Source organism: Amphiprion ocellaris, chromosome 23, assembly GCF_022539595.1.
Source record: "Amphiprion ocellaris isolate individual 3 ecotype Okinawa chromosome 23, ASM2253959v1, whole genome shotgun sequence".
Classification (NCBI taxonomy): domain Eukaryota; kingdom Metazoa; phylum Chordata; class Actinopteri; family Pomacentridae; genus Amphiprion; species Amphiprion ocellaris.
The window spans coordinates 23,946,352-23,970,829 of record NC_072788.1 but is presented as its reverse complement, the minus strand read 5'-3'; the positions used below and the strand labels follow the sequence as shown (position 1 = coordinate 23,970,829).

Here is a 24,478-nt window from a genome sequence, read left to right as displayed (position 1 = left end):
GTCGAATTTTCTGTACAGCATTTTCTGACATCTTTGTTCTCCTTTTTTTTTAAAATCTTGTAGTCTTGAGAGAAGACAACGTGACTGATCCACATCATGCAACATATGCTGTCATCAATAAGCAAAGGAAGGAGAAAGGTAGATTACTTTCTAATGGGCTTTAATTCAGAAAATTATCAGAAAAGTAAAAATACAGTGAGAGACTGTGTTTTAGGAGGAGACGAAGCAGATGATCCAAACCACATCACATACGCTTTTGTTACAATGTCAAGTCAGCAGAAATGTAGTTTCTATTACATTATATTTAATTCCCTGTTAGCTGGTGTTGACTTTGCTGTAGAATAAGTCGTCTGTGGTGCATATTTTTGTTTGAAATAACATGAAACTTTGCATTCATAGACATAATTACACTGTAATCTTATGAACTTCACCAGCTGGCAGCGTTGGTGTACAATCCTGTCTCCAGAAAAGTTCAGTGCTGCATAAATGAATAGAAAAAACAAGCTTTCAGAGTTGAATTTCATATTAATTAGACGTCTATTTCTTTTTCTGTTTCAATCAACAGAACCAGCAGCGTCCAGTGCAGCCACCAGTCCACTAGAGGAGAGCGCCATCTATTCTTCAGTCAGCAAAAGTACGTGTTTTAAAATGTTACATCGCCTCTTCTTCTACTGATGGAAATGCTTTCTCACTCTTGCTTTTGTTTGGACGACACTTTCTCAGTAACTATTGAGGATAAAAACCTTAAATTTTCACTGTTGTTCCTTATCACGTCCAAGATTCAGGATCTGTAAGATTAGCTGAGTCGATCAAACAGCGCCTCATTACTTGGGAGCTGAAATATAACAAAAAAAACCCCTGAAGATGTCATGAAAAGTCTCAACTTTGAGCACATATTTTAAATAAAAACAACAATGCAGAAATCAGCTAGTGATATTTACTGAACTGCATGTAGCTGCATGTCACATTGATACAAAACATGTAGAATCCTGCAATATTTGTTGTTTTTTTTTTAACGTTCCACAACTTTTCTAGTCTCTTGTTGCTCATATCCCAGCGTTACTGAACTGTGTTGCTGCATGAAATTCCAAATGAGCACATAAATGTAATTTCTTCCCTACTCACCTTTGTACTATTGTACTGTTCTTGGTTTAGTTGATTTTCAGATTCTATTTACATTTTCCTCTCAACTTTTTCTTTTAAAAACTGAAGTTGTAGAAACAGGTCGGATCTTACTTGACTGACTTTCAATAAAAAAGAGCTGATATAAGTCTGTAGAGCAGCTTTCTTGCGAGTACTTGCAGTTTCAGGTGATAATTTGGTCACCTCAGTTAAAAACCACACGAGAGCAAACACAGGCTGAAACTAGGTCAGCGCGTTATTTAACCACCAACAGTAAGTTTCACTGTGGTTGGTTTTAAAGTTTTAAAACCAAATGTTGAACGTCAGCACAGTTTAAAAACAACTACAGCTGCATGATATATAACTTCGGCACCATTTTATCAGAGTTCTTCGGGACTTTAATTGTAATAAAACTGCTCCACAAGAAGCTGCTGCAAATTTAACGCAATATAACATAAGAAAAACCAAACTGTGCATTTTGTATTTATTTTTTTCCCCCAAACAGACACACAGGTGATGAGAGCAGCCAATGAGCCACATAGAAAGGAGGACGATGTCATCTACTCTTTAATTAACAGTAAGTTACTTTACTGCAACCACAGCACACATCACAAGGGTGTTTGTTTATCGCTCCTGTCTCAGTTTTCCTCACTGTGGGCTAATATTCCACTGCAATCTAAAGTCCTGCACCTCTATGGAAAGAGAACAACCATCAGTAGAAGTTGAGAGAACTCAGAAACGTCTTATGTGCAGAATGACAGACAGAATTCAAAAATAATTTCAAAAAGTTGAGGTTTGTACATTTTTTAATCTATATAATTGGAGATGCAGCGTGGAAACAACATGTACAACAAGTGACCACAGATGTTAACAACACTGGAAAGAAAGGGAGGCTCTTAATAGTACAGATATTTTAACGTTTAGATGTTTGTCTCCTATATGCTCTGTGTAAACACTGCCTACAGTTCAACCTAATTCTGCTGCGAATTTTAATCACATCACTGTTAGTCACAGCCGAGTCACTAATGGCTATTATTATTATTATTATTATTATTAGTTTATTTCTTTTACAGAATCTGGTTGGAGCAAACTGATTGCTTTTTTTAACTCACATAGGAATGATTCAAGAACCACCAGAAAGTTGAAAATCTGACAGTTCTGTCTGTTTTTACAGTTTCTCGCTTTGATAAATGGCGTGACGTTGACATTTTTTCAACTGTGAAATGTGGCGTCTACACTGAGGAAGGCTAATAACAGACTGGGATCATGATCTCTACTGTGTTATGTGCAGAGAATGTCTTAATGAATTCTGTTATGTAGTTTTATTCTGAGTTTGTGCATATCCTGTGTGTTTTACAGGAAAATGACGCCAGACTGAAGATGAGGAGACGCTCAGTTTAAAGCTCTGCTTCTGTATTTCACTTTGCAAAGGAGGAAAACATGCTCTGGGATGTTACAGTAACTCAGCACCTTTTCATTTCTGACAAAGTTTCCAATCTGTATATAACAATGTTTAAACTTGTAAAGAAAAGTAGGCTAATTTGCTACATTTCAAATTACTTGCAAAGCACATTTTTAACCAGTGATGTATTTTCCATCATAAACTAACAAGTGGTGTAAATTCTGTCCAATTACTGGTGTAGTTTTTAAAGAAAAGGTGCATCATCTGCTTTTACACAGGACACAATTTCCTTCCTGCGAGTGGATGTTTCTCTGGTTGTTGTAGTTCAGTTAAACAAAAACCATGATAATAAAGAAAAAAAAAGCCAAACATGGCCTTTACCAATGTTATGTTCTTGTGCAACACAGAGGTCATGGTGAGGTCACAGCAGAATTCACTGGAGATCTTTGACACCAAACACCAGGATTTCAGTTGGTGTGGAAACCAAAGACGTTTCAGTTCTTTAAAAATAATCAACTGTCAGGTTTTAGTGTCACTTCCTCAGATTCAAAGGTTTTCTTTTAAAAGCAGCCACAACCACAGGGAGACATTAGACTGTCTATATGTATAAATTTATATGTTTCATAATAGCAAAAGTAGTTGACAAGGCAGACTGACAGAAGGTGGATTCAACAGAAAAAGAAAGTTTAAATGCAGCAGTGTGACAGTATCCTCTACGGGGAGTTTTAGCTTTTCACAGACGTTTTAGCAAAGTGACTGAAAGCTTATATAAGACATTATTTTTCCAATAAAGCCTCCTTGTTACAAGAAGTTTTTTCATATATTTTCTTTTTAAAAATTGGTTTCTTGTCATTACTATAAAAACCTCACATGAGAGCATCACAGGCTAAAATAACGGGCTTTCTGGTGTCTTTATTTGACTGTAGTATCGAGCTTATGAAAAAGATTCGACACCTTCAGGTGCTTCACATGTTACTTGACCTTGAATGAGGTTTCTGTGGTTCATCGTCCTCTTTAGCATCGCATCTATTTGAAGAATGTGCAGTTTGCTGAAGACAAAGCGCAGAAGATGCTGCAGCTTTTTATACACTCACTGTGGTCAGTTAACAACGTGACGCTGGTGAAGAAGCAGACAAACCCACACGTCTAAAATACAATGAGTTTCCATTAACGTATGAAACCGCTCTCTTGGGGCTTTTTGAACCCACAGTTCTGACTGAAGGTGACTTTGACAGAAGAATCTTCTTTTAAATGTCTCTTTTTCATGCTACAGCAGCACCACAAAGCCTGGATTAGTGCAGCAATAACTTTTAAATATTAGACAATCGGTGTTGTAGTTCCACATGTGCACACAAAAGTACATGATGGCGACATCCTGACGGCAACAAGAAGTGCCGCTGCACTAACTTGCAGCTGTTTCTTGAGGTCTTTTGTCAGCTCATGCATGCATTTTCACAGATCACTCAGAAGAATTCTGTCTTTTTTCATCAATACATCCAGCTTCTTCCACTAAATAATTTCAGACATCCTTTAGTCCAGTTCCTCCTGAGGGTTCCATGGTGTTCCCAGGCCAGATGAGATATATCATCGCTCCAGAGGGTTCTTTATCTACCCAGAAGTTTCCTCCCAGATGAATGGAAAACCTTCAAAGGAAGGCATCCTGACCAGATGTTGAACCACCTCAGCTAATTACCCAGTGTTTATTTTCAACATCACTTTCTGTTTTAAAAATGTTTTTCAGCACATTGATTAAAGAGTAAAACTCTAAATCAATCATGTCTGTACAAAGTTATGATCCTATAACAAATAACTTTAAGAAATAAACACAATTTGTCACCGTGGCGTCTCAGAAAAGGTCCGACAATCCTTCTGTCATTTACGTTTGGCTTTCTGGTTTGGTATAGGTACCACAACTATGAGCTTAGGTTTAGAAAAATATCATATTTTGTTTAAAATGGTACAAACTTGACAAAGAGCTAAGAAAGATATTGTGGTTTTTATCCATCTCTTGAACATGGTTTAAACCAGTTTAGCTTCTTTAATCCCAACAACATGTTACAGTCTCACTTGTGGTCAACTGTGTCAGATGCAGCACTGAGATCCAGCAGGATTTTGCTGTGAAGCACCTTGAAACTTGTGTAAATGCTCAAAGAAACAATGGATTTTAAAGTCGGCAGCTCACTCTGTGACAATAACAGTAAAGGAGAAGTTGTGGTCAGCTGGAATTTGTGCTGCTCACAGAATAATACAGGAATAAAAAACACTCAAAGTGGGGAAAAAACATCAATAAGACCTTTAAAAACTTGATTTCATTTAGATTTTTAATAATGTTTATTCAATTTTGAACATGAATAAGATGCAGCAAATGTGAATTAATTTACCTTTATGTTTAAATTTAAAGTAATTCCCATAGTTTTAATGATTTTGATTTGCTGCTGCTCTTTGTTCAACTTCATCTACTTGTTGCAAATAACTCTTTTTTAAAATTTCACTAATTCGTTTTTTTTTCTGATGAAACACTGTCAAGGATGAGCAGTTGAAAGACAAATAAAAATCCATCAATTCGTTTTGTTTTGGCAGTTTTCAGGTCAGTTAAATGGCATCATTGTGGGTTTTTTTAAAAAGATGAGATGCTTTTCAAACCTGGTGGTGAGTGAGAAGATTTAATTTGATCGACAAGAGAGTAAATGTCTGAAAACAGTTCAGAATGCTTTAAAACATCAATGCATGATGTTTGGAAGTGCTATTAGGCTCCTGATTTAATAAGAAATGAAGGCGTTTTTACTACAAACTGATGGAGAAAGGCGACAAATGAAGGAAACTTTGTGTTCATGACGCCCATCTCCTGCTTATCTCAATGAAATCTACACCCATGTCAGAGGTCTAGCTGGAACCAGTGAGATTATTATCACCAGAGTAGCAGCTGCGTCTCATGTAGATATTTGTAGATGTGCTGCTGCTGCTGCATCAGAAATAATCTGGACAGGAAGAGGAGGTTCTGAGCTCCATGATGTGTCTGTCAGCAGTGGTTCAGTCTGATGTTCAGACAGTCGGAGGCAGCATCATGGAGGTTACAGCTCTCTGCATCCCACTCTGTAAGTACAGATTCTGTCCACTTCATGTGTTCAGTCGCCACATGTTCCATCATCTGTCTGATTTGTCTCTGCAGTGGTGGATGTGTTCGTCCTGCTGGAGAAAGGATTTAACACTTCTCAAGGTGTTGTATTTAACTACTTACATTTTCACAATCTCTACAAAGTGCATCTACTCTGTTCATCATCAGTAGAAAGATGTTTCACCATGCTGAATGTATCTCCAACAACTTGCTCCTCTGTTCTGTTTCTGAGCCATGCTGCATTTATTTATTGATCCTCATCAATCTTTTACACATTTAAATAGCAAATTAATGTAATAATGCTTTTGATTTATTTTAAATATACCTGTATTAAACAGATGCGTTCATTTGTTTCTCAAACAGAGCGACAAATGACCAAATGTGGCATCAAGCCTGGTTTACAAGAGGATGGTGTCACATGTTCTTCAGTCATCTACAGGTAAAACCACACAGTTAACATACTAAACTGTACAGAGAGTCCAAACAAGAACACCCTCAAAGATTTAGAACTAAAGCGAAATTATTTTTGTTATTTGGTGGCTAAAATTAATAATTGTTAACAACGTTTTCGTTCTCAGAGGGATAATTACTGATGTTATTTCAAAGCAGGTGGTATCTGAGCGATAAGATGAACTTAATTTAGGAGATATTCTAGTTCTGGCCCCCATAAGGAGGAATGGAAGTTATGTGATTAAAAGGAGGTTTAACAGGGAGAATAAAGTTTGTGTTCCGTGTTGTTTTCAACTCAGTTTCACTTTAATTTGTCACTTAAATTTTTTCACTCGCTTTTCTGGTTAAATTTAGGCAGCAGAACTACTTGGTTTAAATTTAAGAAAAGACATGGAACATTGCATGATTGTACATATGTAGTCCATTTCTGATATTCAGGGATTGTTATAGTTTTGTCTGGTGACATTTACTTTGAAAAATGATGATTAAAGGCAGCCAGTGCATTTAACTGTGACAACAACCTTCTTCAGTTTAGCTTCTGTCACTTTCCCCTTTCTGACAAACCTGTTTAAAAAGTCAGGGCAAAAGAAGTTCAAATAGCTCATCAGTTAATGTTTATTACTCAGATGTTTTGTATTTTCTGTGTTTTACAGGCCTCTGAAACCTGACTGATGATAAGAAAATGTGTTTTAAAGCTCTGCCTCCAAGTTGGAGTTGGTCATTGAGAGTCTCATTCAGTGATGTGACAATACATTAGTTATTTCTTTAATATTTCTAGAGTAAATATTCTCTTTAGCTTCATTTTTAATGAGTAACAAAACATACATTTTGCAGTATATGATGATAAATTGACACTGGTAAATTGTACTTCTTTCTAAAGTTCTTAAGAGTCTATAAAAACATACAATTTGCACAGAACTCAACACTTTATAAAGCGGCTGTGTGTTTATAACTGGCCTCGTTCTTCTCAAAGTGTTTTATTTTCTAAAGCAGACAGCTTTTCTTACCTGTCTTTATTTGGTGTTTACGGTTTGGTAACAAGAATCAGCTGCTTTATTTTCTATTCTGTCTGGTTTCTGTTCACACATCTGGAGATGTTGTTTATAAGAGCAGAGCTGCTGCAGCTTATTTAATTCACTCAATGTGGTCAAAAACCAACACGACACTGTTGATCTCAACTCTGAATTCACACTCTTTTATAATAAAGTAAATTTCCATCACGCCAACATCCATAACACACATTCACAGTGGTGGAGACACCCTTAAAATTTTACACAATCTCAAATCTTACCATGAAATATTTGTGGAAAGATCTTTTTTATGTTTCAAAAGGTCTGACTGCATTAGACAGCCACAAACAAACACAAATGTTGTTATTTGTTTGTTGTTTACAAGAAAAACTAACAAAACTAAATTCTACCAAAATGACCTCATACTCAGAATTTCTTATTTTTGTGGAACCAATCAATTTAAAGTTTTTAATGGCTTTTGAAGGATTGTTTTTTGTATTATGGCTGTGACTGTGCTGAAAGTAATTGCACTTGAAGACCTAAGAGTGATTCTCAATGCAGTATTTCAGAAATGGATGGGGTGTCTGAAAACCTTTTTTGCACCACTGTACATTTACTGTTACTACCAGTCACTGGAACATTTATGATAGTTAGTCTTCACACCACACTACTTTTAAAATGTTTCAAACTAGGTTCAACAAAAAAAAAAAAAAACATACTCTTTTAACATTGTGCCTCGACAATCCAAGAGTCCAGAAATGTTTCCAATTTTTTAAGGAGGTAAATAAGTCTAGGCATCCACTGTGTCATTCTACACATATAATATATCAATATTTGGCAACTGTTTTTAGAACTATACTTCTTGTGTTTTAATGATTTTTATCATTTGTTAATTCAATGTTTATCATTCGTTCTGACTGAATATTAAGACAAACAAAGGATGTTTGTTCCAGGAGCATCTGTAAGGTCACGTTTCAAAGGTTCAGTGCTGCCCCCTGATGTTCTACTCTGAGGCTGTTGAGTTCCTCATTGTTTTCTCTATTTGTTTCTTTATATCAAGAAACCATAGTGTGAAATTATGTTTTTAAGTATCGCGCCAGCAGTAGCAATGTCTTCAGTCATTTCAATAAAAAGCAAATCAATTATTTTGTGGTCATTTTTCATGCAAAATTGGTTTTAATCAGCGTAAGATGCAAGTTTGGCTGTTGACCATCATAAAAAAAACAATCACCGCTTTGACTTTTATTCAACCAAGAAGCAGAAGTGTGAAGAAATTAGTAAAGATGCTACTTTGCAGAAGTTTGATCTTTCTTAATGTTTTCACTTCAGGATGCAAAAACACATTGCAGCCAGAATGACAAAGGTCCAGTTGTGCTCTTACTTTCTAACATGACATTAACACATCACTGTGTAGATTCTAGCACATCTGCATAATAACATTTCTGTGCAGTGACAACTTCAATGAGAACACAGCTGCATGCAGGTTCAGGGTAGAGTTTAGTTGCTAATACTGAGTTCTATGACACTAAATCCAGGTTCATGATCAATTATACAAATCAGGGGCTCTGAAACAAAGTCACAAATCTGTGTTTGTGCAACTACATTTACAGAATTTACATAGTCAGTGAAAGGTCCAATAAAGATCCATTATGAAAGGCAAATTGTGTCAGTCCATGCAAAGTGAGTGAGTCTCTGTATTGGTGATGCAGGAATAAGAGCAGAACACTGGACTGATTAGATTCTGGTGGTGAGAAGCTGCTGTGGTCATTTGTTGGTCAGAACCCAACAATTCCTGCATTAAATATGACAAAGTCTCACATAAGTTTCTAATAAGACAGAAATTATCATGTTTAAAATTCATAATGTCAAATGTCAGCTTCACTGTAACATCATTACTTTCTATCAAATCACCTTTCTGGCCTTTGATCAACACCATGACTAAGAAACAGAAGTGACCATATTTAACATCTGGTCAGAAAATGAAATGGCTGAAGTTAAAAGTGTGTGAACCTTCCATGTTTTAGAGTTTACGGCAAAATGTACTTTTTATGAGTGAAAACAGCATATTTCTCAGGAAACTATGAACTGGAATCATACGTGTCATTATATTGATTCCTTCAATTGAACCCCATATCTTACCTTTTATTCAATTCTTTGAGTGTTTTCACTAAAATACATTTAATGAGTCTTGACAGACATGGATGGAAGCAGCAACAGACTGGTTGCTGGAGGCAGTAAATATCATTTAGTATGTAATAATAAACACTGAAAAAGCTTCTGGTTTGTTTTTGACATTTCTCTTGACAGAATGGGTGCAGTTAAACTAATTTGTTGTTTTTCTGAAACAGGCTTGTTTGTTCTTCAGTCCACAAGTTCTTGATTGTTTTAAATCAGGACTTTGGGGAGACCAGTCTAGAACCTTCATTCCAGCCTGATGGAACCATTTCTTCACCACATCTGATGTGTGTTTGGGCTCATTGTGGTTTTGAAACATCCAACTGTGTCCAAGATCAACCTTCTGCTGATGGCTTTAGGTTTTCCTGGAGAATGTGGAGGTGATCCTCCTTCTTCATTATTCCACATACTTTATGAAAAACACTCAGCATGATACTGCCACCACCATGCTTGATGGTAGGTTTGGTATTGTTGGGGTTAAAAGTTCCACTTTCTTTCCTCCAAACATGTTTGTGGACATTAGGGCTCAGGCTCAGAGATGGTGTGAGGACATTGGACAACCAGAAGAAGCTCAGAGTAGAATCGATGCTTCTTCATGTCGACAGGAGTCAGGTGAGGTGGTTTGAACATCTGATTCGGATGCCTCCGGTAGACTTCTTTTAGTGGTTTTCTGAGCATGTCTGCCTGGAAGTTAGTTCCTGAGTAGACTCAGATCTCGCTGGAGGGATTATACATGTATCTCATCTGACCTGGGAACAATTCAGAATCCCACAAGCTGGAAAGTGTTTGTGAGAGGAACATCTGGAAAAACTGCTTCACCTGCAGCCTCTACGACCCAAACCTCGGATAAGTGGAAGAAATGTTAAACAGTGTAATTGTAGGGTTATACATACTAAAAATCTGTCAAAAGAGATACTTTTGATGTGGAGAACCTGCCAACAGGTAGATTAGGATATGCATTAATGAATGCACTAGATGTTATGTATAATTTCATAAAACAGAGGGAATCTGTAAACAATGTTTTGAAAAATGTTTTACATGTCATCATTATTAAATAAGTTTCTTTTAAATAAGGAAAATGTATGGATAAAAATTCTGTTGAATTCAATACAGTAGATAATATCATAAAAAAATAAATGTCCATTTGTAAAATACAGATATTTGACATGGACCTTATTTACAGTATTGACCTGTTTTATTTTATTTTTTGTTTTTGATCAGTATGTCAGTGAATACTTCTTTTTCAATAATTTCACTTGATATTGCTAGAAAAAAATGGAAAATCTGCACAATAACATTTAGTGCTTTGTTGCCACCCTGAAGTTTCAATATGCAACAGTTTGTGTTCAAATATTACCTGGAAACTTCCAGTGTTATTTTGCTGATCAAATATGGTAAAATAATAATAATAACATTTTTAAAATGTGTAAAATTGCATATTAGTATTTATAAAAATATTGACTTTTTATGTGGACATTAGTTTTGTTTTGTGCTTTTATGGTTCACATGCACGTCCATATTTTTTTAATCGTTTATTTTACTACATAGTAACAGTAGTCATTTTTTAAATAGTTAAAATCACTGAATAAGAACAATGTGCCATTTTTGGGATTTAGACCACTGTGTGGATGTGATCCTCTGAGACATTTCTAGATCCATTTGTCTTCAAGGAGTGCCTGCATGCTGTCGTCTTATCTGTGACATTTGCATGGATGGTGTGAAAATAGGTCACTCAGGACAATGTGCCAAAAACCATTTCCATACAGTAATCCACTGCAGCACTTTTGCATACAGAGAACAGACCAATGATCGTTGTCTGAGAAACGAAGGAGAATTTCCATAGATTTTTATTATTAAGGCAGAGTCTCCTTTTACTGTCCACAGAGCTGCATCATGATGGAGGGCATCTGGCTGGGTGTCTGCTGTCTCTCAGGTCTGTACCTTCTTTATCGTTAAACACTGCTTGTTACTGTGTGATAATGCAGGAAAAGTACTTTGTTTATCTGGAGTCATGTAGCATTTTCTAAAGTTCTGTGTTTTCCTGACAGGGTGGCTCATCCTCCCCACCTGTCCCCTCCATCAGTACTACTTTATCAAAGAACCTTTAACTTGGAATGAAGCTCAGACCTACTGCAGACAGAAATACACAGATCTGGCAACCATGGAAAACGCTGATGACTTGAATCAACTCCAGAGGCTGCTTTCATCTTCTGGTCACAACTCTGGGGTCTGGTTTGGTCTGTACAGTAAAATCAACTGGAAGTGGTCGGATGGCTTCACAGGAAGTGGGGCTGAGTACCGGGACTGGGGCACCAATGAACCCCACTTTCAAATGGACCATTTCTGTGTGTACAAATATACAACTTGGTCCAGTTACAACTGTGATTCAGAGCTAAAATTTTCCTGTTACACAGGTAAGGATATCAAGATTAAAATTATATATTGTAATCTTAAATAAGGACTGCATTCTGAAAAATACTGTTCGTACTCAACAAAAATAAATTTGCAACATGGTTGACATCAATTTTTTCAGTGAAGACAACATTATGTTCAACCAACAAACTATATTGAGTTCTGGGAATTTGCTTTTCCTTGACAGTCAAAGCTATTTGGAATTACTTAATGAAAAGTACCATAAATTTCAGTCTTTAAGTTGCTCACCAATCCAAATTAAATCGTTCAAAATAGTTTTGCTACATTATGTAAGAGCATCTTTTGTGTGTTATGTATTTATTACCAGAATCATAAATTGATACGCCTCTAACAATTCAAATGATACTTGCTTTTTATTCAGGTTAATCTAAATTAATGAAGTAGAATTTTTATCTTGCAGTGCTTTTAATGGAGTGGTGGGAATAGGACACCTGAGTTATGTTCCCAAATGTTGTCAGAAGATCAGATTGTGAGCTCATCTCCCCTCAAACTGCAGGAACACCAGACAATCATCAATTGGTTCCTGTGACGAAAGCCATGAATTGGTCCAATGCTCAGAAGCACTGCAGGGAGAACTATGTGGACCTGGCCACTGTGACCAACGCCAACCAGGACCAGCAGGTCGGGAAACTGGTGCCATACATGGGATTTATATGGATCGGCTTATTCAGAGACCCTGAACTTTACTGGTCCGATGGGAGCAGCTTCTCCTGGTCCAACTTCGACCATTTTAAAACCACAATCAGCTCAAATACAGTCCTATGTGGTTTGACGTCTCTGCAGAAATCCATGATATGGAGGCTCTGGTACTGTGAAGAAAGGAAACCGTTTGTCTGTCAACTCACTGGTGAGTGTTTTACTGACCATCAGTTATTTACATTCATGTGCTTCATGTCACTAAAGCAGCTTCAAGTATTTCTGGTGTCTTTCTGTGTTTCTAAACAGTCAGAAGGCAGGTGGTGAAGTTGAGGATTGATCTGGGGGATTCCTCTGTGGATCTGAACGACGCTGCTGTCAAAGCTGAAATCCTGGAAAAGGCAAGTGTCCAAACTGCACCCCGAGACGTCAGAAACATTCAAAGTAGATCACAGGATGAAGGAAAACGAGCCTTTAAATAAATTCAACAGATTCAGACGAATGTCTAGCTGGCAGGGAACGTTCCCACAGCATCACCTATAAGTTCTAACAAGTTTTTAAAGAAAATGTTTGAATGACATCTTAAAGTTATTAAAATGTTTAAGGTCAGCATTCAGAGGAACACAAATGATGTTCTGAAATGATAAAGGAGGAACGTTCTAAAACCAGCATTCAGTAGAACCCATCCAGATGTTCTGAAGGCCTCATTGTGGGAAATTACAAAAATTAAATCATTAGAAGTAAAACTGTAAAAATGTGCCTGGCAGGGGCAGATTAATAGGGTGGCAAAGGGGTGCCAGATACATTTTAGGGGTGGTGTGTATATATATGTGTGTGTGTGTGTGTGTGTGTGTGTGTGTGTGTGTGTGTGTGTGTGTGTGTGTGTGTGTGTGTGTGTGTGTGTGTGTGTGTGTGTGTGTGTGTGTGTGTGTGTGTGTGTGTGTGTGTGTACTCTGCCAAGGAGGCGGAGCCTTGGCAGAGTTATGTGATGATTGGCATTGGTTTGTCCATCTGTCTGTTAGCAACATTACTCAAAAATGGAATGAAGAATTTGGATGAAACCAACCAGCAGGCGTTATCAAATTGTTGCAAATACTGCTGAAATAAGTATGTTAAATAAGTAAATATCATTTGTATTTGTCAGCCAATCCTAAAAATGAGTTGTACTTATTAGCTGTCAATCACAACATGTGATTTGATATGTCTAGCAGAAAGAGGAAAAGATTTAAACTGAAATAAAGTCAACCTTATACACTTTGAAGAAACCAAATGCTAGATATGTTAAAAATGTTTCTTAAATATAGCAACAAATTAGATTAAGACTAGACAATGTCTCTTTTATGCACTGTTTTGGGAAATCTGCATTTGTGTGATCTATGCTTATGTTCAGCCTGCAACAATGATTACATTATTAATTCATCTAGAACAGAGTCAGAGTCCACATAATTTTATTTATTTTCTTAGATTTGTGGTTTTATATTTTGATGCTCTGTATTTGAGACATTTCTTATAATAATTCTATAATTCCAATATTTGGATATTCTTAAGAATTAATGATCTACTTATCATCTTAAAATTAAAAGACTAACTACATCAGATAATAATTTGTCCAAAAAGGTAATTATTGTGACAGGTGTACCTCTTACTCAGATATATTATACTAAAGCAATATTCATAGCAGCTGGACCAGAGATAGTCTCTGATTTACCTTTCGCTGTCTGAGCTCTGCATGCCTTCATTTCTTTCTCTCTCTCTGAACTCTTCCTCCTCCATCTCCTCTCTGGGATGTTCTTCCTCCTCTCTTCTTTTAGGCTGGGAAAAGCTGCTGGTGGTTTCCTTCCTCTTCATTCTTTACTGTCTCCTACAAGAATCACACTGACTGAACTGTTTTTTTCCTTTGATAATTTTCATTATTAACTATGTTACAATCTGATGTGTACAATTTAAACATTTAAAGAGATACTTAACATATAAACGTTTTTTCAGCTGTAAACTAAACGATATGACTGTACTATGATGAAACACATCAATGTTGGTGTTACTATGACCTTGACACCAAAATTATAAAAACCAGCATTAAACAAGCAGGATGTAGTTTTCAAACAGTGCATGAAAACCTGGTGTGACTGGGGGTTTGGTTACACTTTAATGTCATGTAAAGTCTTAGTGAATGTGTGATTTATTTTGACTTACAGTCTGTTGTCAGAACCACAGGTTGTAATTATCAAAAAAAGAGAAAAACTTCCACAGACGATCCTCCACCATCCTTCTGTGGCTGTTCTCTAACATTAGCTAGCTACAGAAGTAAAAATTAGCAAGGCCCAGACTCACTGGAAACCGTAGCTCGTCTCACAAGCAAACACTTTATGTGAATTTAGACACTATTAGCATTTAATACATAGTGAACAGTTATATTAGCATGTAGTCTAACCCAGTCTAACTAGTGTCTTACTGCCACACCGAAGTCCAGCTGTCATCCACATGAGTGAGGTCTAAGAGCAGCTCCCTCCGGGGGGCGTGTCGCATCGTATCTGTAGCAGCATAGACTGTACAGGACGTGACGTCTCCATGGTGCATTCGAAAGCACTCGGACATCAGAGGTTCACTCGTTATTCGTCTTTCCTGGACTTTCGCTCTTTACGGCCGGCCACAACCTTTCATATACATATTTTTGAATTAGATCGTTCAGAACTGGGGTGGCAGCCGGGGTGGCAAGGCATCTTCTAGGGGTGGCAGTTGCTACCCTATGCCACCCCAGTAGATCCGCCCGTGGTGCATGGGATGTTTGATGGTTGCTGCCATGTTTGTCTTCCAGCTGCAGCAAAGACTGAAGGAGAACAGAGTGAATGGAGTCACCCTGAAGTGGAGAGAACAGCCTGATGGGAAAGAGTTCCACAAGGAGGAGGAGACTGAAGGAACCCACCTGTGCGTTAACCAGAGAGCAACAGCGCCCTCTTGTGTTTGAACTACTTTATTACTGCCTTTGAGTTTGTGGGATTTCATGCAGGCTCCTGTAAAACACAGGTTTTGTGTGTCGGTGAAATTTTCTTGCAGCTTTTGCTGTAAACTTATAAGCATTGCTGATTCTATTTTCGCTCATTTCTATTTAGTGCTTTATTGTTGGCAGTTTAATCTGTTTTTCTGCTATTTTGCAGAGTGGCTCTGGATGCAATATATTAACTGTGTGTTTGTAGTCATGTACAAAAAAGGAAATAAACAATAAGAAAAAATCAAATCAAAAGTAATCAAATTAAAACTATTCTGCAGAGTGGGAGAAAAATCTTCCATGGTGATGTCAAAGACTGATCACAAGCTTCAACAAACATTTAACTGCAGTTGCTGCTTTTCTTGTGAGATCGTACATTGACAATCCAGTTTTCTCTTTTCTGCCGTCCTTCATCACTGTACCTCAAGATGCACAAATTACAGTATGATCATGTGACTTACATCAATATAAAATAAAAAAACAGGAAGAATGTTTTTCTTTTCTAATGGCCCTTGAAAATTGTTAAAACTGTGATTTGTTTAAACCAAGTCCATTTAGTCTCATTTCCCTAAACAAAAAAAAAAAAAAAAAAAATCCCCAACAATTTCTGTCGTCTGTCAAAAAATAGTTTTCAGATGAACTGCAGGCAGTGTTTTACACAGAACAGAGGAAACAAGTCTAGGGGGGAAAATGGAGAGACTGGGGGCAAAATAAAACCCACTGGATCAATAAATAAATGCAGCATGGCTACAATATGATGGAAGACACATTCAGCATTGTGATACATAGAGGATGTAAATATGTAAGGAGTAAACAGCTTTCTATTCTTGGTAGCACCTGTGGACACTTGTGAACATGTTATCTGAAGAGATTCCAGTAATTTTTCTATTTTTTTAAGGAGGTAAATAAGTTTTGGCATTGCACTGTGTCATTCTGTATTTATAATATATCAATATTTGGCAACTATTTTTAGAACTATACTTCTTGTGTTTTAATGATTTTTATCATTTGTTAATTCAATGTTTATCATTCGTTCTGACTGAATATTAAGACAAACAAAGGATGTTTGTTCCAGGAGCATCTGTAAGGTCACGTTTCAAAGGTTCAGTGCTGCCCCCTGATGTTCTACTCTGAGGATGTTGAGTTCCTCATTGTTTTCTCTATTTGTTTCTTTATATCAAGAAACCATTGTGTGAAATTATGTTTTTAAGTATCGCGCCAGCAGTAGCAATGTCTTCAGTCATTTCAATAAAAAGCAAATCAATTATTTTGTGGTCATTTTTCATGCAAAATTGGTTTTAATCAGCGTAAGATGTAAGTTTGGCTGTTGACTATCATAAAAAAAACAATCACCGCTTTGACTTTTATTCAACCAAGAAGCAGAAGTGTGAAGAAATTAGTAAAGATGCTACTTTGCAGAAGTTTGATCTTTCTTAATGTTTTCACTTCAGGATGCAAAAACACATTGCAGCCAGAATGACAAAGGTCCAGTTGTGCTCTTACTTTCTAACATGACATTAACACATCACTGTGTAGATTCTAGCACATCTGCATAATAACATTTCTGTGCAGTGACAACTTCAATGAGAACACAGCTGCATGCAGGTTCAGGGTAGAGTTCAGTTGCTAATACTGAGTTCTATGACACTAAATCCAGGTTCATGATCAATTATACAAATCAGGGGCTCTGAAACAAAGTCACAAATCTGTGTTTGTGCAACTACATTTACAGAATTTACATTGAACACTGGACTGATTAGATTCTGGTGGTGAGAAGCTGCCATTTCTTGGTCAGAACCCAACAATTCCTGCATTAAATATGACAAAGTTTCACATAAGTTTCTAATAAGATAGAAATTATCATGATTAATATTCAAAAGGTCAATCAGCTTCACTGTAACATCATTACGTTCTATCAAATCACCTCTCTGGCCTTTGATCAACACCATGACTAAGAAACAGAACCCAACTCATCACTGACTGAACACCATCAAGATGCTTGGTGCACAACACACTCACTGTCTGCATCATTTGAATAGAGATTTGTTGTCATTTATGGATTATTTGCATTCTGTCAAATGTATTGTCTGACAACACGAAGGATCTGTTAAACTGCTCAGTCAAAATTTCTCACTTGTTTTATTCTTTAACAGTCCTAAAGGGCTGTTTGTCTCTCAGATATTACAAAGTGAACAGCTCTGAACCACTTCCACAGGCTGCATGAGGTCATAGGTCTGTTCATAATGTACTAGTATGTCAGTCTACCTGCTGATCCTAAACTACCTGTAGATCAAAGTTTGGGTGTGACGGACGGATAGACAGATGCATGGATGTGCATGGTTTAGTTTACAGTACTAGTGTCACACAGATTCCTATATTTGCTTTGCATCATGCAAAAATCCCACAGATTCATGTTGCTGAAACGTCATGCTGAAGCGTCATGGAAACAGGCAGCAGCATCACTGTACATTTGGAGTGAACAGCAGTCGCTCAGTTCAGCCAAAGTTATTCAGGAAAATCAGAAACACTGCAGACAAGGTGGGTGCTTTTTATGAACTTACCAATTATCAGCTGATGTTTTTATGGTGCATTTTTTCCCCACAAATGTTTAAATTCATGTTTTTTTTGCCACTGCAAATTAAGTCCAGCAGGCATTTTTATACAACAAATTTAAGCAGTTTTTTTTCTTTGTAGTTAATTTGCTCATTTATTCAGATCAAAATTCATGTGGTTACATCCAAAATAACTGTTACAGTAGCGGATGCATGTCTTTAGTGCCTCTCAGCTGCTTCGTTGTGGCTTCTTGTCCAATTCTGTTAGAATTTGCCGATGAATTTCTGAAATTTTTTATCTCCTGACAATGTAAGAAAAGTGAATAAATCACATCTGAATGGTGTGATTTCACAGATACATGTTAGTTAGTAATAAATAAATAAATATGAACAAAGTAAATAATAATACTTAAATAACCCGTGTTTACTCCCACTTCAGTGTTATGGTCATTTGTCAGTGATGTTTTCAAAGCACAGCTTCTTAAGATTCAATTTCAATCTCCCTTTACTCTTCCTCAACATTTCTTGACTGCTTATTTGTCCCAGACTTGGTAAGGTTTGGAGTTTTTGCAGTGTGCTTGTCAATCTGCAGAAGCTGATGGAAATGTAGATGCTAAATGACCTGCTGCTCTTCTCAACCCTGCAGCCTTTAGTCACAATGTTAGTCGTCACCAACATGGGAAAATGAGCTGCATTGTGTGTAATGTATGCACTGGATCTTGAGCAAGAAGATGAGATTTTGTGGAATACTAAAGACAACCTGCACCTGGTGCATCATTTGTCAATTCTGAGTCCAACAATGTTATCCGAGTTGCAGTGCTATAAGGGTGAAGTGCTTTATTTTTAATGTGTTTGTCAGTTAGTCACTTTTATCTTCTATAGGGATTTATCAGGTTTTAAGTGTCTGCAGGGTGTTAACTGCTTTGGATGACTCTACATTTGTTATTAGCTGGCTGCCAACACTTTCACAGCTATTTATATACTTTGGACATACATGCCCAGGTGTATTTAATATGGAGGTAATTGGTGCTTACTCATTACCCAATTCTGACCTTCACTTAGTAACCATTAAACTCTGAAGTCCAAGGAAAAATGTCCTCATAGTGCAGATACATGTTCACCTTGATGTGTCCACTGCTACTGAAAGATAAGACAACCACACTCAGAAAGCAAACCGGTGATTTGAATACTGTATTGAAATCTAATTGTGTGCATCATGTACAAATCCAATCATGTGGTAGATGATACTGTAACTAATGACAGAATAAATGGGTGAATGTGTTTGGCTCATTGCACCACCATTGCTCAAGCTATTCAAGCGTTGCTTCCTCTGTCAAATGTATGAAAACAGAAATTGTAATTTACTTCTGTTCTAAAGCTTTTCTAAATTTCAAAGTTGCAGCTACTCCTCTGTTTGACTGCATTCCTTCATTTTCCATTGTTGCAGTCATTCGTTCGTAGCAGTAAATTAACATTTTGTGTGATTAAGACTGCGGCTGTGAATGTCTTTTGGATACAGAGGTCAGTGAACTCAATTTATGGACTTATTCTGAAACTGATCAAGGTGATTTGATTTGTGGCACCTGCACATATTGACACATTTATGAATCAAATATCAATAAAAGACTGTCATCACATTCATTTTTGCACTTATGACAAAAAGCACAAGAAAAAATGACACCTGGACATACTATTGGTACTTTGAAAGTACACTGTTCTTTTTATCTTAATTTGCTTTCACAGTTCAAGGTTGAACTACTTAATCTACTGCAGTCACAAAATGCTTTGAATAACATTTCCTATTTCTTGTTTACAGAAACACCGACAAGACTCTCAGAACTTAAAGCAGAATTTGCCAAGTATCTACAGTGAATTATTGATCAAGAATTAATTTCATTTTTATAACCTTTAACTCTTTGTTTTACATGACTCTGCACATTTACTGAAAAATATTTTACTATTAGGAATGTATCTTCGAACAACTGTTGAACAAAGCCTTGAAACCTGACATGTGGACAGAGGTCAACACAGCAACCAAAACAGACATGGTTTGAATGAGATAAGATGGACGGAAGATAAAAATCCTGACACATTGAAGGGAAACACTCACCGGTCGTAGAATCTTCCTAAGGAGAAAAGTTTGTGATCAGAACTGACCCTGCCTGCTGATAGTTGCAGTGGAATGCTACCAGTCTTCATCCTGGACCCAAAGGAACCACAGGTTTGGATCAGACTCACATTTACTTCAATACAAAGTTAGGTTCTATTTAATGTTTAGGTCTGGTTAAACTGTTCTTGGCTGCACCCAAGAGGGAATTGAGTTGTATACAGTTATACCTCCATCACAGACAAAATTGTGGCCATAGTGGCCAGAGATCAGTGCCCCAATAACCTTAGGCCTGACAGACAAAACCCAGACACCTTCAACACAGCAGTCTGATTAGCTCAAGACTTCAAACCAACTGATTCACTGCAGATTCTAAAGTGCTCCTTTGCCATCATTATCTACTTCAAGACCAACTCTGTAGCTCAAACTCAAGTGTCACTACAGATGTTTCCACCAAAACTGCCTCCCTGTTAAAGACACTTCAAAACAAATTCAAGATGAACCAGAGAATCATCTTCCAGTCAACATAAAAACTTCCTGATTCACAGCAGAACCCTGAAGCATGCAGGTTACTGGTTAAGGTATAGAAATTATGTTCTGTTTTCAAACAAGCAGAAACTAAATCCTCCAAACTCTGACATCAGTTCTGTAGTAACCAAGATAAGGAATCTTCAATAAACAGAAGCAAGAGGACAACATGGTAACCAATGTAACAAACGTAGGTACAGACAACCATGTTGGAAACAACCAAGAGAAAGATCAATGCTCCAAATGATCTCAGATCTGACACAAACCCAGACACCTTCAACACACAGCAACCTGATTAGATCGAGACTTTAAACCAAATGATTTGCAGCAGAGTCTGAAACTTCTCCATTCCATCAATACCTACTTCAAGACCAACTCTGAAGCTCAGATCAAAGTCTCAAGCGTGATTACTTACGTTTCCCACCAAAACTGCCTCCCAGTTAAAGACACTTCAACCAGAACAAGTTCAAGATAAACCAGAGAACCAACTTCTAGTCAACATAAGTTGTAGTCACCAAGATAAGCAACTTTCAATGAGCAGCAACCAGACTGAAAGAAAGGCAGATATGAGGGGAAAGAAAAACAGAAACTGCAAAAAAAAAAAAAAAAAAAGTTCAATGCAATGCTGAGTCTAAACATGAGTTAGGAAGAGCAGCCACATTAGCAAGACAGAGGTCGACACGGCGACCAAGAGAACATAGAGAATAGAATAGAATAAGATCTGAGAATCAGGATGAGGCGCAGCGGCCAACAACAAGAAAAAGCCAAGACTGAAAGCTCATCTGGAGATGAACGTTTTTGCACTGAAACAACTATCAGATAACTACAGCATTAACGGATAAATGGGCTTCCATGTTGGAAAGCTGTTCAGAGGAAAACAGAGAGGTAAAAAAAAAAAAAAAAAAAAAAAATCCAACCTTTTACACTGACAAATTCTTCTGCATCAAAATGGATGTAAACTAAAGCAACGCACAGATTACTGGTGACATTTCACTCAAAAGACAAGCAGCAGTTGTAGACAGAAAGGAATGAACACCATACACAAGCCTGAAATGCCACATTTTATTGATAATAATCAAAGAAAATCATGGCACGGCAGCCATGTTGGAAAGCTAAGACATAAATACAGAAAGAGGAATAATAGTTTGCAAAGACAGAAAGAAACAAAGAAACCAGGATAACTGATCAAATCAAAAGACCAAAGCAAATAGTCATGGCACGGCGGCAACGTTGGAAAGATTAAAATAAAACAGACAAAGTTCAGAGGGAGATGTAAAGAATGCATAAAACAAAAAGACTTAAAGAAATTGGCACGGCGGCCAGGAAAAAAAAACAGAGAATTAAAGATAAAAATGAAACTCACCAATCGTAGATCGACCTGCAATAAGAAGAAAAGAAAAGCAGAGTTAGTGAATCCTCCAAGCATTTAGACTTCAGATTTACCAGTTCATTTGAATTTTGCAGTGCAAACTGTCAACCTGAGCTCTGATGGAATAAAAAATTAAAAATCCAACTCCTTCCATTTCATATGATTTAAATTGGTCTAAATCTGAAAATCTTCCTTGACTCCTTTGTCACCATTTACATGAGATCAGTTTGTCTCATTCATCCTTTAAGCAACCATTTCCCCAATTTTCTTTCTGCTTTCCATCCTGTGTACTAACAGGTCAGGGATCCTGATATTTTGTGCTGCTGCAAATGAATAAAACTTTTAATAGAAACTTAAAAGGCCCTGCTTCAATCTGGTCCACTGAGGTTCATAGACAATATTTGCCTGATTTCATTACTTTTATCAAATCAATCTTTTATTGACATTGTTAATAAAACAATGACATTTTGTTCAGAGCATGTCATAGTGATATAAAAAGTGCAAAAATTGATTACTTTTCTTGTTGAACTGTAAATACATTCATTTTATGGTGAGTTCGGACAATTACTTTGTAAATATAGACTCTATTGGTGTTATTTTTGTTATTTTTTGGGTCACAATGGATACAAAGCCATGTCAGAGCAGCCAGAAGCCACGCCTTCTGCGTGTGCGTCATCATGCACATTAAACTGAAATGCAATTATCTTCCACTCAAATAATAAATTCAGTAATAAACGAAATGGCACAGTTGTTAAATGGCCAACTCAGTGCGACGGTGTTTAAAATAAGTGGGTTTTGGGCCATTACAACAGTTTGTGGATCTCAGTGGATGAGACCGAGAGCTCGGAGGTGAGCTGACCGTCCTCCGACTACCTGCACCGGGTGAAGCGGAGGACGAGGAGCCGCTGGATCTGGAGACTCTGGAGGCTCCAACTAATGTCGCTGCGCTTTTGTGCGTAAATGTGTCCAAAAATGTCCTCAAGCACTTCACCGGGAAAACTATGAACGATGCAGCAAATGACTTTACTGTGAGGCAACTTCTCTCTTATCTCCTGAGCTGCACTCCAACTAAACTCTGCCAAATTATAGTTCAGTATGGCGACTGAATTTTAAAAAAAAAACAAACAAAAAAAAAACCTGTACAGCTTTGGGTAGAAATGAAATATGACCACTTTTACTCACCTGTGGGAGCAAGTTTTAAAGATCCTGCTGAAGCCAGATGAGGCCAAACCGAAGCAACAAACGCCTGTCCGGCTTGGTTTAGGCTCACATGAGGCCTGCAGGTGACAGAAAGACGCTGTGATGCTAAAAGAAGGACAAGAGGCTGTAAATCCAGAATATTTCTCCTGCAAGGTGCTGCCTTCTGGCGATGGTTTCACGGTTTTCTTCACTGAGTGTCTGGTAAACGTTTGCTCCAGTGGGCAGCTGATCCAGGTGAGCCGCTAATTAGGCCACGCCTCTGATTGGAGCAGGTTAATCACCAAACACCTGCTGCAATCAAGTCACAGAGAAAGTTTACCTGGCAGAAACCTCACCCTTCAACAATATGAACACCTTATCACCAGCATTTATTTTTCTTTTTTTGTTCAGTTGTTGTTCGTTTTGTGAACTTGCAGTAAAATCAACCCCCAACAAGTCCAGCTTATCATATTGACATGGCAAAATAATATACTAAATAGACAAAAAATATAAATAACCTCCACATCATCCGTGTATTTTTATTTTTACTGTTTTGAAATCAGCAAAAATATTGTTTATTTTTTATAGATATTTGCTGTTAGCCGAATAGAAAAAATATGGCTATTAAGGACTGAAAAATGGCAAAGAACTGCTGTTTTTGGTAAATGACAGATAATATGTGGTTAAATCACCCAAAACAAGTATTCATTTGTTTACTGTAAAAATAATAGTAGAAAATAAATATTATTAAATGTATTTAAATCTTGAAAGATATAGATTTCTTTCAGATGCTTGTCATGATTTGATGGAAACATTACATATATTAAGAATTTTAAAAAGGCTTTAAATATTTTTGCATCCACTTGGACTGGATGAGGAGGACTATTCTTAAATAGCTGCCTGTTCACTGATAACATGAATTCATATTTCTAAAAGCAATTTGCCTGTTTGTTCTTGTGAGCTGATCGTCTGTTGGATCTCGTTTGTCTTCATCTTTGTTTTGTCTTGTTTTTATCATTTTGCACTAAAACGAGACACGATTTTCAAAAAGGACAGTAAAATTTCCCACCTTTAGCAGAAAATGGAAATTCTTCTTTCAAGCCTTTTTTAACAGATAAACGAGGAGGATCTGCAGTAGAAAACTTGTGATATGTTTTCTTGCAGTATGTAGAATTTAAAAGATCCTAGAAGACAATTTTGTGGCATAAAATACAGAAATAAACAATGGGAGTGCAAAATGTGAAATTTTAAGAAACATAAAAAGAAGAAAAATTTGCTTCATGAAACAGAATTGACTTTTTCTGAAAGTTTTTTATTTTTCTTTCCTTTTATGTGATGCTAATACAAACACACACAGTAAATATAATCCAGAACCACTCTGCAAAACAACAGGAATACATATTAAACTGCCAAC

General features: G+C 36.9%; 1 protein-coding gene and 1 long non-coding RNA gene across 2 annotated transcripts; one reads left to right on the top strand and one right to left on the bottom strand.

The window, feature by feature from the left end:
• Nucleotides 1–4,975: 4,975 nt before the first annotated feature.
• On the bottom strand, nucleotides 4,976–23,280 carry LOC111564314 (uncharacterized). The gene is made up of 3 exons (XR_004846829.2): nucleotides 23,068–23,280; nucleotides 21,880–21,894; nucleotides 4,976–5,713 (listed from the first exon to the last, which is right to left on the bottom strand). It is a non-coding gene; the product is annotated as an uncharacterized LOC111564314 (long non-coding RNA).
• Nucleotides 10,718–12,892, top strand: LOC118469853 (putative C-type lectin domain family 20 member A). Its single transcript, XM_055007751.1, has 4 exons — nucleotides 10,718–11,207; nucleotides 11,323–11,688; nucleotides 12,204–12,554; nucleotides 12,653–12,892. The coding sequence occupies exons 1-4, from the start codon at nucleotides 11,168–11,170 to the stop codon at nucleotides 12,823–12,825; spliced, it is 930 nt and encodes a 309-aa protein (XP_054863726.1). The 5' UTR covers nucleotides 10,718–11,167; the 3' UTR covers nucleotides 12,826–12,892.
• Nucleotides 23,281–24,478: the final 1,198 nt, after the last annotated feature.